Genomic DNA, 13,040 nt, shown 5'->3' with positions numbered 1-13,040 from the left:
TCCACTTCCTCTGGGCATGTGAAATCCAATATTTCAATATCAAATAGTCAGATAAAAGAAAGTGAAGCCAAGGAGGCGTAAACTACATCGTATTTGAGAGGTCTCACTTTACTAAATAGGCCTGGGAAATTCACAGTGGGGACTTCCGAGGATCTTGTATGCATCATATAATAATCATTAAAATGAAGACGCAACTCTTCTCTATTAAGTGTCCCTAAGGGTGTAGTGTCACTATCTAAAATATTCTATGAAGTGTGCCGATCGCGTGTAAACAGGGCGAGAGAAGGGCGAGGGAATAGCAGTACATTCTTTCCTCATGGTCAAAAACCAGCTTTCAGGGGTTCAGGTTTTTAAGTTTAGTCATCATTCCTTGCTATCTTTTATTTTTAAGTACAAAATAATACAGTAACGACGAACAGAAAATCTGAAAAGTAACCTATTTTATGACTCAGGACATGCAGAATGGGGTCGTATTTGAGTGTCAATTACTGACATTTACCTTAACTGAGCGCGGAGTAGCATATTTTATATAGTTCCTCTTATCTCTGGGTCTGTACCATCTCTTCATATAATAACGTGAATTTGATGATTATTGACAACATCTATAAGTAGTCAATAAGCCATTTTCAAACCGCTAAACGAGATTTTTTCACAAAACGAGTTTGGGTTTCATTTTCCTTTCTTGCAGAGCTGTTTGACCATTGTATTTTTCTATTACACCTTGATGTCGTATCACACGAGCAAACGAAAGCTGCTTGTACGCTTTCACGAGCTCTGAGTTATTCGAGAAGAAAATAAACCTAATTCCACAAGCTAAGGTAACGATAAGCATGAAACAAACCAAGATAAAAGGGACAATTTTCAAACAAAACATTGTTTATCGTAATAAAGTCTCGTAAGCTACACTTACTTTCTCACAGTCTATACCTTTTGCTTCAGGACTACAAATACCAGAAAAACAAGGCAACCGGAAGTTCACCCAGAATGATCGACCAATCAGCTGCACCAGTATCTTTGGCTGTTGAACTAGAGTTCCTGGTCGGGGGAGAGTGCGGGAATATTCGAGTGACCAGCTCATCGGGAATAACTTTAAGAAAACGAGTTATATTTCCGTTCGTGTACCTGTAATAGTGAGGTATACTTCTGCTTTTCATTGTAAACTAGACCAAACCAGACGCAGTAAAACAGAAACGATCACCGTGTAGTTCGGGATATCCGGACATACAAAATTAGTAGGCGTTTAGACGGTTGTTAGCTTGCAACTTCTGGTCTGTCTAGGCCGCACGCTCCGCCACTAGCTAGCTCGAGCGAGTTAGCTGGACTGACAGGGTGCTAATAAGAAAATAATAATGACAAATTCCATAGTAAATGAAACTTACGGTTGTCTTTTTCTTGTTAGCTAGCCACGAAGCAGAGAATGTCTTGTAGCTAAATCCGGAAATGAATTATGGAAAAATATACGTTGCACAGTGTGCTCATATAAATAAGTGGTTTATTTCTGCAGACTACCAATTGACAATAAAGCGGACATCAGCGATTAATTCAGAAACGTCTTCATCCGGAATCGCGGGTTGCCTTGTTTATTGTCATTTGTATTATAAGAATGAATGAATAAGGAATATTTAAAAGTTGAAGTTGTTGAATAACCATCCTCTCCTCTTCAGCAACATCATGGCCCCAAAGGCTGCGCCAAAGAGAAAAGCTCCAGCGAAGAGAGCCCTGGCGGAATGCTTTCCTGCGGGGGAGATCCTGACTGACACGGTGAAGAAGTCCTGGAAGCTTGGTACCCCCGTAGGTCAAGGTGGCTTTGGCCTGCTCTACTTGGGTAAGGGGAGCCTCATCGCGGTTTCACCATTACATTTTTGGAAAGGTTTCCTGACAGAGACTTTAGGCGAAGTATTGCTCTTGATGTGATGGTCATTAACCTGGTTCTGGTGGGTCGTAGAGTACACACACACACAAAAAATAAATAATAATAATAAAAAAATGTGTGTATTTATTTATATATATATATATATATGACGCCTCCTATTGTGTATTATATATTGTGTTCTTAAAATAATATTTTGCGTTCATTTTCAATATCATTGGTTTGGGTTGGTGGTGCAATATGATATGCTTTCTTGGGGCCCAAAATCTTTAGTGGTGTCCAATTTGGTATTGGCTTAGGATCACAAAGCCTGACGACAATCAGTATCTGTGCACTAGTAGACTGAGAACCTGTGAATGCTGCAGCACACCAGGACCAGTGTAGGAAACCCCCAGACTCAGTGAATCGTAAAGAAATGTGGAAGTTTTTGTTTGCACTGGAATCAGATTAATAAACACCTGTCTTATTTCTTAGCTGGTGAAGGTGATGTCAAAGTCGTTGGCGCGGACGCTTCTTACGTTATCAAAGTGGTAAGGCGGCATTCATTTTTACGTACACCTACCAGAGTTTTGTTATTTTATGACGTAAACCAAGTTGAGAGTAAGGAAACTGGCTTTTAGTTTCACTAATATCTTGGAAGTGTCCAGTCTCAAGTTGTCAGATTCCCAAATCATTGCTGTTTGCTGTGAACAGGAACCTAGTGAAAATGGGCCACTCTTCTCGGAGCTGAAGTTCTACATGCGTGCTGCCAAGCCTGAACTAAGTAAGCCCACTAGTCCTCCGTCACTGACTTGGACTGCAGAACTGCACTGAGAAGAAAACGTCTGTTATAAAATGTGAATAGCTGGCTGTCCTTAGGCTGGTGCTCCTCAGCTGCAATCCCGCTGTAGCTAGGCACCCTTGGCTGTCCTGTGAGACTCACTGTCGAAGTTCTGCTTTTCAGATATTAAAATCCCAATTTCTGTCTCCCTTGGCAATTAAATGTTATATTGCCAAGGGATGTTCATATTTTATTCATTAGAACTGTAATGTTTGCAAACATTTTGTTCCACCAGTAGCTTTGCTCACAGCCAATTGCAGTGTTGCCTCTGTGGGATTTGCTTATTACGTTGGACACCAACGCATTTCACCAAGTTTATTTTGCATAATTTGTTTAATATGAGTACCTCGATCTGAAGCTTTATTTATTGTTAGTTTGTCAAACGGTTTAAGTGTGTCGGGGTCCTCAGTGTGCAATAAAATGTGTCCTCATGTTAATTCAGGTAATTGAAATGATTCTTTTCATTGAGTTGGCGAGCTGTACTTTAATGTGAGATGTAAATGAGTTTTTTCGTCTTTGTTTTAGTTCAGGGGTGGATGAAGGCTCACAAGCTGAAGTACTTAGGAGTGCCCAGATACTGGGGATCAGGCCTTCACAAGAAGGGAACGAAGAGGTTAATTTTTGGCTTATTGAGAAGTAGTAGTACGATTTAGCTTGATAGATTGGGGGTGTAATATATAGAGTCCAACCCTGAAAAGCTGCTGTTGTGAATATTATGGGAATTTACCAAAGTATACATGTACAAATGTAGAGCAGACTGATCAAAGACAGTTAATGTCTTTAATTGTCACTCAACATGCTTCCCCCAGTTATCGGTTCATGGTTATGGATCGCTTCGGATTGGATCTTCAGAAAATCTTTGAAGAGAGAGGCAAGAAGTTCCCAAGGAAGCTGGTTCTGCAGCTTGGACTGAGGCTTGTGAGTAGGAGAGGGTTGGGGTCTGTAGTTCTATATGTATGGCACATTCTGAGAGATTGCCCTCTCTCATAGTTTGTTTGAGAGCCATGTTAGGAATAAAGAAATGTCTAGTCTGTTCATTTGTATGTGCATGCATGTATGTATATTTGAAATGTTTTTGTATGCACATGCATGTATATTTCTGTATGTAGTGTGTGTGCGCACCTATTTTCGAATCATATTAGGAGGCCTTTGGAGGTGCTGGCGTGTAAAGTTTTCCGCTCTCTTCTCCAGATTGATATTCTTGAATACATTCATGAACATGAGTATGTGCACGCCGACATCAAAGCCTCCAATCTACTTGTTGCCCACAAGAACCCCAACCAGGTCAGGCTAAATGACAGTAAATGAAACTCCTAACAGCTGAACTTTTATATTTTGAAATTTAAAGTTACTTTTTTTATATTATTGGTAAATAGATGCAGTATGTCAAATATAGTATATATACAATTGTTTATTTATTTTGCCCTTTCCCTTAAAAAGTGATAAAGATTGTGCTCGGTGTGGTATTTGAAGCTAATGTGCCATCGAGATGGAGTATATTGTTAATCATCTGCTTTTGAATTACAGTTTGTAAATGACATTTATTTTATTAATACCTTTGCCCTCTACCCTGTCTGGGTTCATTTGTTCTGGCTGTTGTCAGAGGAGGCATGAAAGCTAGTATGTGTCCCTCTCCCTCATTTTCCTTCTCTTTTATGCACTGTAAGGTTTACTTGGTGGATTACGGGCTGGCCTACAGATACTCTCCTGAAGGCGTCCCAAAGGAGTACAAGGCAGATCCAAAAAGGTGTCATGATGGGACCATTGAATTCACCAGTATCGACGCACACAATGGAGCGTGTAAGTCATGCTTTCATACGTTTTCCTGACTATACAGTTATTAACTGACAGTTTTAATGCATGTGTGTTTGTATAAAATGTTGGGAATTGTGTAATGGTTCATTAAAACCCTTGTTGAAACTGTAATTGTTTTTCTTTGTTATCGTTTATCTTCCTGCTGTTTTGGCGTGCCTAGCACCTTGTGTTTTATGGCTAGCATGTGCACACTGGGCCAGTTAAGCACCTCCCAGCGTGTCCTTGTAGCCCCCTCCCGGAGAGGTGACCTGGAGATCCTGGCATACTGCATGTTGCAGTGGCTCTGTGGACGTCTCCCATGGGAAGACAATCTTAAGGACCCCCTCTACGTTTCAGAATTCCAAAATGAAGTGAGTTGTTCTCATTATAATGCAGCCCCGGGGTCACAAGCCCAGCCCTTAATTACCACCTTGCCTGTTCTGTATGGACAGATTGATATCCATAACTCTTCAGATGATATAGCATCCGTGCCCCTGTCTGAACCTGCATGCTTAGCCATTGCTTCTCCGTTGTTGTTGTTTGAATGCTTCTCATTTTCCGAGGTACTTTGTGTGACTCCTACGCATGGCCTGTCAGACTGCTCCCCCCCCCCCCCCCCCCCCCCCCCAAACAATACCTCTGTCTGTCTTGTGCACTCTGAATAATCACGGGCAGGAGGGCGTGAACCACCGAGGTCGTTTGATGTTCAGTGTCTTGAGAAAGTTCGTCTGGAGATTATTGACTCCTGAAATTCCTATCAGGTGCAGAGACAACATCAGAGAGCTGATGTCAAAGTGCTTCCCGTCTGACGGTGTGCCAGGTGAGATTAATGCAGCCTCACGTGTCAAGTGTGCACGCGTGTGCGCGCGTGTGCAATCGGGGTGTTCTGCATTCCATCAGCATCCCCCTGTGTGGATCCATGGCTTTGTCTGGCTATAAATATCTCCTTAAAAAAATCTAAATTAGTAAAGGTCTTTACCAATCCTTCCTACCTCTAACAGGAGTTAAATTTGTGTAAATGCATGCATTTAACCATCTCGGTTCCAAACGCTAAATAACCCTGATCAGATAACAACTGCACTCTGAGAATTGTTTATAATGTGAGAACAACTGAGTAACTTTCTTTGTACCTAGTCGTAGTATTTTTTTAAAACAGTACACTTCTTCGGTATTATGGAATATGCAGTTGGTTTAAACCATGCTTTTTCTATGATGTAGCTACCCCAGCATACCTGACATTGGCACACATGTTATAGCTAGACCTGAAACTATCCATTCTTAAAAGCAGGGATAATCCTGTGGAACAGTGTTGGTTAAATGGGACAGACTATTTTGCTCCAAACACTCACAAGTTTTTATGGTAGTCTTTTGTGCCATGTCTGCACTTCAGCTTAAACTTTTTTTTTAATGATCAGTGGCTGCATTTAGTTCCCTTTATAATAAATGATACTTCATTGCTCTCAGTGGGGAAATTGTCTTTATGCTTCCCCCAACTTGCTCTCTGGTAGCGGCTCCCAAGGAGCTGGGGGTTAGGGGCCCTGCTCCAGGAGCCACAGATGGGCTTGAACCGACGACCTTCTGATCAGGGGCGCAGTGGCTTAGCACACCAAGCCACACGCCGGCCCCTTAAAACAGATGTGGTTCTAAGTCAGCTTTGAACCCGTGACCAGCGGGTTCTCTGGGGTTCAGCGGGGTCATACTCAACCCACTGAGCTATGCAGCGGTCCTTGTGCACTTGCTTGCTAGGAAACACATTGTATTGTGAATTAAAGGCATTCTTAAAGATTGCACACTCATTGTGTGCAATACCTATAAATATTATCTAATGAGTAAGAGAGCTAAATTAATAGTAATAGTTAAAGTAGTACTTGAACCCTTTCCTTTTTTGTTATAACACCAGATTAGGCTCGCTGCACCAGGTCTTTTGTAATAAAAAATGCTTTGTCGAGTCCGTCCCCACAGACACGGCAGAACCAAGCGGACACGCAAGGCTGTTGAAAACACCTGCGGCTGTGAAAAGGCACTGCATTCAGCATGCTTTCGGCCTGAGAGGCACTTGAACTGACGCGCACCTCAAGCACAAAGCCTGTTCTTTCTGCAATTAGCACAAACCTGTTGATTGAAGGATAATGAGTGATAATTCATTAACACTGTTAATTTTGCACAAAACTTTTCACTTAAACCATTTTTTTTCTAGTTTGCCAGACTTTTATACGTTTTCATTTGTGTTAAAGTGGGGAGCGGGATTTAATTAATGTTCGCGATCTCCCTGCCAGTGTCGGAGAGGTTGCTTTTGAGAAGCTAATGTAGCGTTCCTGGTTCCGGATTTTTCTTTTATTAACTCTCAGTTTGTTTTTGCATTAAATCAGAGTGCTGTTTTAAAATGTTGCTGTTCCCCAGCTCTTCAGGTTGGGTGTACGTGAACCAGAACTCGCATCATCAATTCTGAAAGGTTGCCATTGTTAGTGATGTGGCTTATATGGTTTGTGGAGGTTATCTCTTCTGAGTGTGTCAGGTTTTTTGTTTATCTAGGTGGAGGTGATACAAAGGAATGGTGTACTACTAGATAATTATGAATGGATCCAGTGCTTGTACACACACGCGCACACACACGTATTCGGTATCTATATCTTGGCGGAGACTTACCATTTATTTATATGGGCATAGTCCTATATCTAAACATGTCAAGCATAATCCCTACTCAGCCCTAAACTTAATCATAAGTAACTAAACAAAACACAGAACTTTTGCCGTTTTTAGTTTTTTGATTGCATTCACAGATTTTTATAAAATTCAGTTGCTACACGCACACACATTCCCCCAGTGTTTGATTTTACAGAATGTTTGTGATTGCATTTGATTTAATTACAAAGTTGTAATTTAATTTGGTAAATTTAAACAGTCAGGGGGCTCAGCCAGTGCTCTGGGTCACACGAGATACCTGTGATGAGTTCTTTGCTTGCTTTGCTCCCTGTCAGATGAGATGGTGAAGTTCATGGAGGAGGTGAAGTCTCTCGACTACACAGACAAACCAAACTACCAGAAGTTCCGTAGCATCCTGCAGGGAGGGCTCAAGTCCATTGGGGCTTCTGACGACGACAAGCTGGACTTCGCTTCAGTGGACGCCAAACCCAGCCGGGCTCCTGTCAAGGTCTCAGCTCCGCACTACTGGAAGGGTGTAGCTTGCGTTCTGCAGATGGGTTTACCGTGCCATTTCCTTAGCTGTCATTTGGAAGAAAGCGTTGGCATTTCCAACTGATGTCTCATAATGTCATGTATGTTTTCATATGGTTAATTTGAGAAGTTTTGCCTCAGCCTTTTCTGCCGCAGTCGGGTATTGATGAACGACTCATAAAATCTTGGGAGTGTGGGATTGTGTCATCATGTGTTTGTCGCGTTGTGAGCCTGCAAGAATAAGGTCCATGCAAGGTGTGGCTGGCTGATAGTTTGTAAGGTTTAAATTGAATCAGAAAGGAGTGCCTTCAGTCTCACTCCTGTTTGTCGCATGCTGAGGCAGCTCAGTGTGTACTCCTATGTGCCCCCCCCGTCCTCATTGATTTTGTGTCAATTGCAGAAAGCACCGACAAAAAGGAAAAGGGCAGAGGAAAAGGTGAAGCCTGAGCCTGAGCCCGAGTCTGAGTCTGAGCCTGAACCAGATAGAATCCCCAGCAAGAAGGTGGCCCGGATAAAGGGGAAAGGTGAGGCACTGTTCATTGGTGGAGTGATAAGGCCCAGCTTTTCGTTCGGGCAGCGTAATCTCATATGACTGTGTGTATCCGTGGCAGAGGTCAACGGCGTGAAGAAGGCCACCCCGAAGAAGAAACTGGTGGAGATGGGCACCCAGACGTCCCCCGGCCCAGCGAACGTGAAGAGGGGCCGAGGCAGACCCAAGAAGACTGCCTGAGCTGCTCTTGGCTGTCAGCCCTAAACATTGGAGAGCCTTTGGCCTGCTTGCTTTTCCCTAGCGATCTCTTAATCCACCCTGGTTTGGGACTGAAGTGCCGTTGCTATAGGTTCTTACCCCTACCCACGTTCCTCTGTCTTTATTAACGTTTTTATTTGGTTGCTTCACACTGGTTTTAAGATCCCCGCGATGAGCGGATGCTTGCACCGTGTCTCCCCCACCCCTATGCGTTCTGTGTTCCCCTCTCATTCCTCTGCCACGTGTGCCTTTACTTTCTCATGTGAAAGCACTCGATAACTGGGTTTTGTGCCGCGTAATATGTGCAGTGCTGGATTTGAAGCTAAACGCAGCACTTCCTTGCCAGTCACATGAGCAATTATTTTAACCCTTCATATACTTTATAGAGCTATAACATCAAATTTATTGGAAAATGTTTCAGCTTTCCTGCTGATATTAACAGATGGTTTGTGTTCTGGTTTATCAGGGCTGATTAACAGTACTGACTGTTAGTGACTCTTGTCACTGTTTGTCGCTTACATTAGATGGCACACTCTGCCTGCCATGAGTCCTTGTTCGGGAATGAGAGCTGTGGTGTATATAGCACAGCCAGACAATCCCATTGCTATGGTTTCCAAATCCAGCCTCAAAAAAGGTGTTTTCTGATTAACAGAGTCCCCCCCCCCCATTCATACACTGTGGTGGTGAGGTCTGAGTACTAGTTCTATGTGTTTTGGTTGATAAGTCTGGTCCGTTTATTGAAGTTGTATATTTCATTTGAATGTTTCCTTTGGAATAAAAATAACATTCTTTTTAATACCTGCTTTGGTTTATGATCGGCAGATCTAGCATAGAATGAAATTTTCTTACTTTCAATAAGAAACTTGCCAGTGCTCTGCTGTAAACATTTGTTCTGAATGTATTTCAGTATCTATGTCCATTGTGGTATGATTCACATGACGGGGCTCCTGACGCGGGGGGGGGGGGGGGGGGGACAGGAGAATCCAGGCCTAATTCATCTTAGCAGCAATGCAACATTCTACCAAGATAGGATCACCCTTGATCTTTTTTCACCGATCTCTGGCTTGGCTGTGTGATTACATTCTAATGTAGTTTAAATAAGAATTTAAAAAGTAATGTCCAGCATTTATTTCTTATAAAACTTGTTAGGTATAATAAACTAATAGCAGTTTTAGATTAATTTCAACTGATTTGTTCCTTGCACAAATAAAAACTTTCTTCTCACTTAACTGCTACAAATATCTGTAGGTCTTGTCTGCCTTTTAAACATGCAGCTTCGCTAATAGTTCACAAAATGTATGCGAAGTTAACAGGACACAGTGGTGTGAAATCTGTATTATAGCGCCTTTGCCTTTCCTGCATATTCCCTGTAGTGCTCTAGCTGGCTTTTTCCTTGTCGATGGCACGTTAGAGTAAAATCAGTTCCATTAATGCAATTAACATTGACATTACTAATGGAACAACAAACACTGCCATTGCCAGTTTAATGGGGTAGCAGCAGTCAGCCCTATAGAGCAGATTGTAATTGAAAGTAATTGTTCTCTCCAGAGAGTTTAAATCCTTAAAGGTTTAAGGGCTGAACCGATGTCAGTGCTAAGGCAGCTTAGGACAAAATAGCTTTCAATTTACATCCAATCTTTCAGGGGCATTTTACAGACCTAATTACTCCTGATATATGCACGTCTTTGTCAAGTCGCTGTGCTTGGAATATGGCTAATGTATACCTTTCACTCGGGACTTTCGGGCTATCAGCCATTTCTGCCGTGACAGTAATTCTAGGTCCTTTATCATTTTTTCTTCTCATTTTTCCATTTACTTCTGACTTTCTCAAATGTCTGGGGGGTGGTGGAGAGAAACTCCACCAGATGTATAGCCTTTCAAACTCACCTTTCCCCCATAGTTTAGGTAAAAGATATACATCTCTTTTTTTCAGCTCTCGCACGTCTATGAGTGTGTTTGTGTGTAAATATCGGATGAGCGGCTGCCGGGAACGCGCACTCTTATCGGTATTGTGTTCGCATTTCCCCCGTTGTCCTGCTGTTTCTAATCTGCAGCCACAGCTGTGAACAAAACTGGACAAGCGTTTATTGTCGCGGCAGGGGGGCGGCGCTCAACAAGGAGTCGCTTCGTGCAGCCGCTACCTGCAATTTTCCGAGGCGCGTCGCAATCCAGATGCGGTGCTGGGGGGGGGGGGGGGGGGGGCTGAGATTAGAGGTCCTTGCCTCGTACTCATCTGTGTCCTGGGCTGGAGTGGGCAGCCTCCAGCTGGCCTTATGAGCTGTGTTGACATCACGTGTGCAAAAAAAATAAACTGCATTAATGAGGGTGGTGATATAACAGATGGTGAAACACAGAGCAAAATTAGGGTGTGGGGGGGGGGGGGGTTTAATCAGGCCCCTGACAAGGATGACCTGTTGCCAGAATCTTCTTCAACGTATTGTATTATGTGTAAATTATGTAACAGTGATATAATTTATTCCATATTTAGCATTTATAAATAGTACAATGTCCTTTTTCTGGGCAGTTTACATTTATATTTATGTAGCATATGCTTTTGTCCATAGTAACATAGAAGTGCATCCCTGGACATAAGGAACGGTTAAGGGCCTTGCTCAAGGGCCCAGCTGTGACATGATCACACTGCCAGTCATGAAATTAGAGCAGACAAAACTCCTGGACGTAGGCGTGGAGTTTTATTCCTCTGGGCTAGATACCACCCTCTGTTAAATTCCCGTTAGAGTTGCATGCTGGGATTATTTTTTATTTTATTTAATTTTTCAATAGTTCATGCTGGGCAAATGAAGTTTACCTTTGTAAAAATTCAGGGGATTGCATAACATAAAGTCATTCCTGCCGATCAGCCGAGTCACACTGAGCATTAACATAAATTTCCTCAAACGGCCATGGGGTGGCATTTTAGCTCAGCGGGTGGCACTGTTGCCCCACCTCCAGGGTTGAAGGTTCAAATCCTGCTCTGTGTGGTATGAGTGTCTTCTTGCAGTCCAGAGACCTCCAGTTTGAAGAGGTGGTGTGTCTAATTTGCTTGTAGTGTGTACCTTGGGATGGGCTTGTGTTCCTTCTGTGATCTTCCCCTGTCTTGTGCCCCATGTGACGAGGAATGGGCTCCAGGCTTCCATCACCCTACATTGCTCCAGAAGATGAATAGATTGGAAAGGAAATATGAGTATTGAGAAACAATTACACCACCATTCAAATAATTGTTAGTTTATTGGGTAACAGTTTACATGAGCTGCACATTCATAATGCATTCATAGACCATTCATAAGCAGCATGTAAGTATACCTTAACATCCTAACATACCTTAACATGCATTATAAACATTATACAATTATAATGTTTGTTATTAATGTATACTACAGCTGTTATAGTATGTTAGGATGTTAAGGTATACTTACATGCTGCTTATGAATGGTCTATGAATGTATTATGAAGGTGCGCTGAATATTCTACAAATGCTATATAGCAGCACTGTGAAGGTGCAGTTAATGTAAAGCATTACAATTTATTGCTTATTGTATTAAATCTTGCTTCTGTTCAGGTCACTTCTGTCTCAGCCTGGTGCCACATTAAGCAGGAACCTCTTTGAAATGGTAAATAAGCTTTGCGCTAAGCTTGGAGCATCTCCCGTGTCTTGTGTTTTCCGTCCATGCCCACCTCAGCCATGGGAGACCCTGTGATGCACTATAATTTCATCCAGGGTCTGTAGCCGCCGGATAGGCTCGTTGGAGACCTTTCCGGTCACATCATTGGTCAGGAATGGATGTAAATAACAATCCCCTCTGTCTGGGAACTGAAGATAATTATGGTCTCCGTCCTGCACAAAGTCAGACCCTGTACCCTGGAGCCAAAGTAGGACAGAGCAGTGCAGGCCGGCTTGTGCTTTGACGCTAGATCAGATAACAAATCACACTACTCATATAATCCAGGGAAGTGTTACCCCACACAATACTGGACCTTTGATTCTTGAATGTCTTACCTATTCTAACGGGACTGAAGTTAGACATTCAATGAGCGCACCCACTGTAACCTGGGTTGCACATAAGCGGAAAATAATAATTTTGTAGTCTCTACTGGTACATTCTAAATTAATAACAGCATGGAAGGTCCTGTTCCTGTTGATACCGAAATTGCGATATCGAATCTCAACAGTGTCCATCCTGTTCATGCCATATCCTGTATAATGCAAAGCACACAAAAAGTGTTGATCAGTCACCACTCACTAAATTTGTGATCCGAATCACATTTCTCCCTGCTCATTGTGTATATATACATTTCATCCTTATTACCTTTATCACCTTCATTTTTTTTTGTTTTATCTTTTATCCATTACTGCATAAAGAGTGTTTGCAGTAACCACATATTTTTTTTCCAATTAATAAAAACTTAATGCACGTCATTCATTTACTCAAGTTTTATCCGTAGTTTATATTTAACCCTTATAAAATTATTTACAATTCCCCAGCCTGAAGTGCGATGCACATTTTTCTTGTCCTTTTAGTTTTTGGACTGTCCATGAAGACATTTATCCAAGGGAATTTTAAACTTTTAATAGAAGCCTGCTTTTAAAATGACACAGGCTCTTAGCTCCTGCAGATACCCAGGGACTCTTAGAA

At 42.2% G+C, this 13,040-nt stretch overlaps 1 protein-coding gene across 1 annotated transcript; it reads left to right on the top strand.

Moving 5' to 3' along the window:
• Positions 1-995: 995 nt before the first annotated feature.
• LOC125714562 (serine/threonine-protein kinase VRK1-like) lies at positions 996-9,202 on the top strand. Its single transcript, XM_048985286.1, has 13 exons — positions 996-1,135; positions 1,665-1,825; positions 2,345-2,400; positions 2,564-2,633; positions 3,216-3,303; positions 3,500-3,608; positions 3,882-3,974; positions 4,358-4,490; positions 4,734-4,842; positions 5,228-5,304; positions 7,463-7,635; positions 8,059-8,182; positions 8,270-9,202. The coding sequence occupies exons 2-13, from the start codon at positions 1,672-1,674 to the stop codon at positions 8,386-8,388; spliced, it is 1,305 nt and encodes a 434-aa protein (XP_048841243.1). The 5' UTR covers positions 996-1,135; positions 1,665-1,671; the 3' UTR covers positions 8,389-9,202.
• Positions 9,203-13,040: the final 3,838 nt, after the last annotated feature.

The sequence above is a fragment of the Brienomyrus brachyistius genome, chromosome 19, assembly GCF_023856365.1.
Source record: "Brienomyrus brachyistius isolate T26 chromosome 19, BBRACH_0.4, whole genome shotgun sequence".
Lineage (NCBI taxonomy): Eukaryota > Metazoa > Chordata > Actinopteri > Osteoglossiformes > Mormyridae > Brienomyrus > Brienomyrus brachyistius.
The sequence above is the reverse complement of the archived record's forward strand: the minus strand, read 5'-3'. Positions and strand labels throughout refer to the sequence as shown.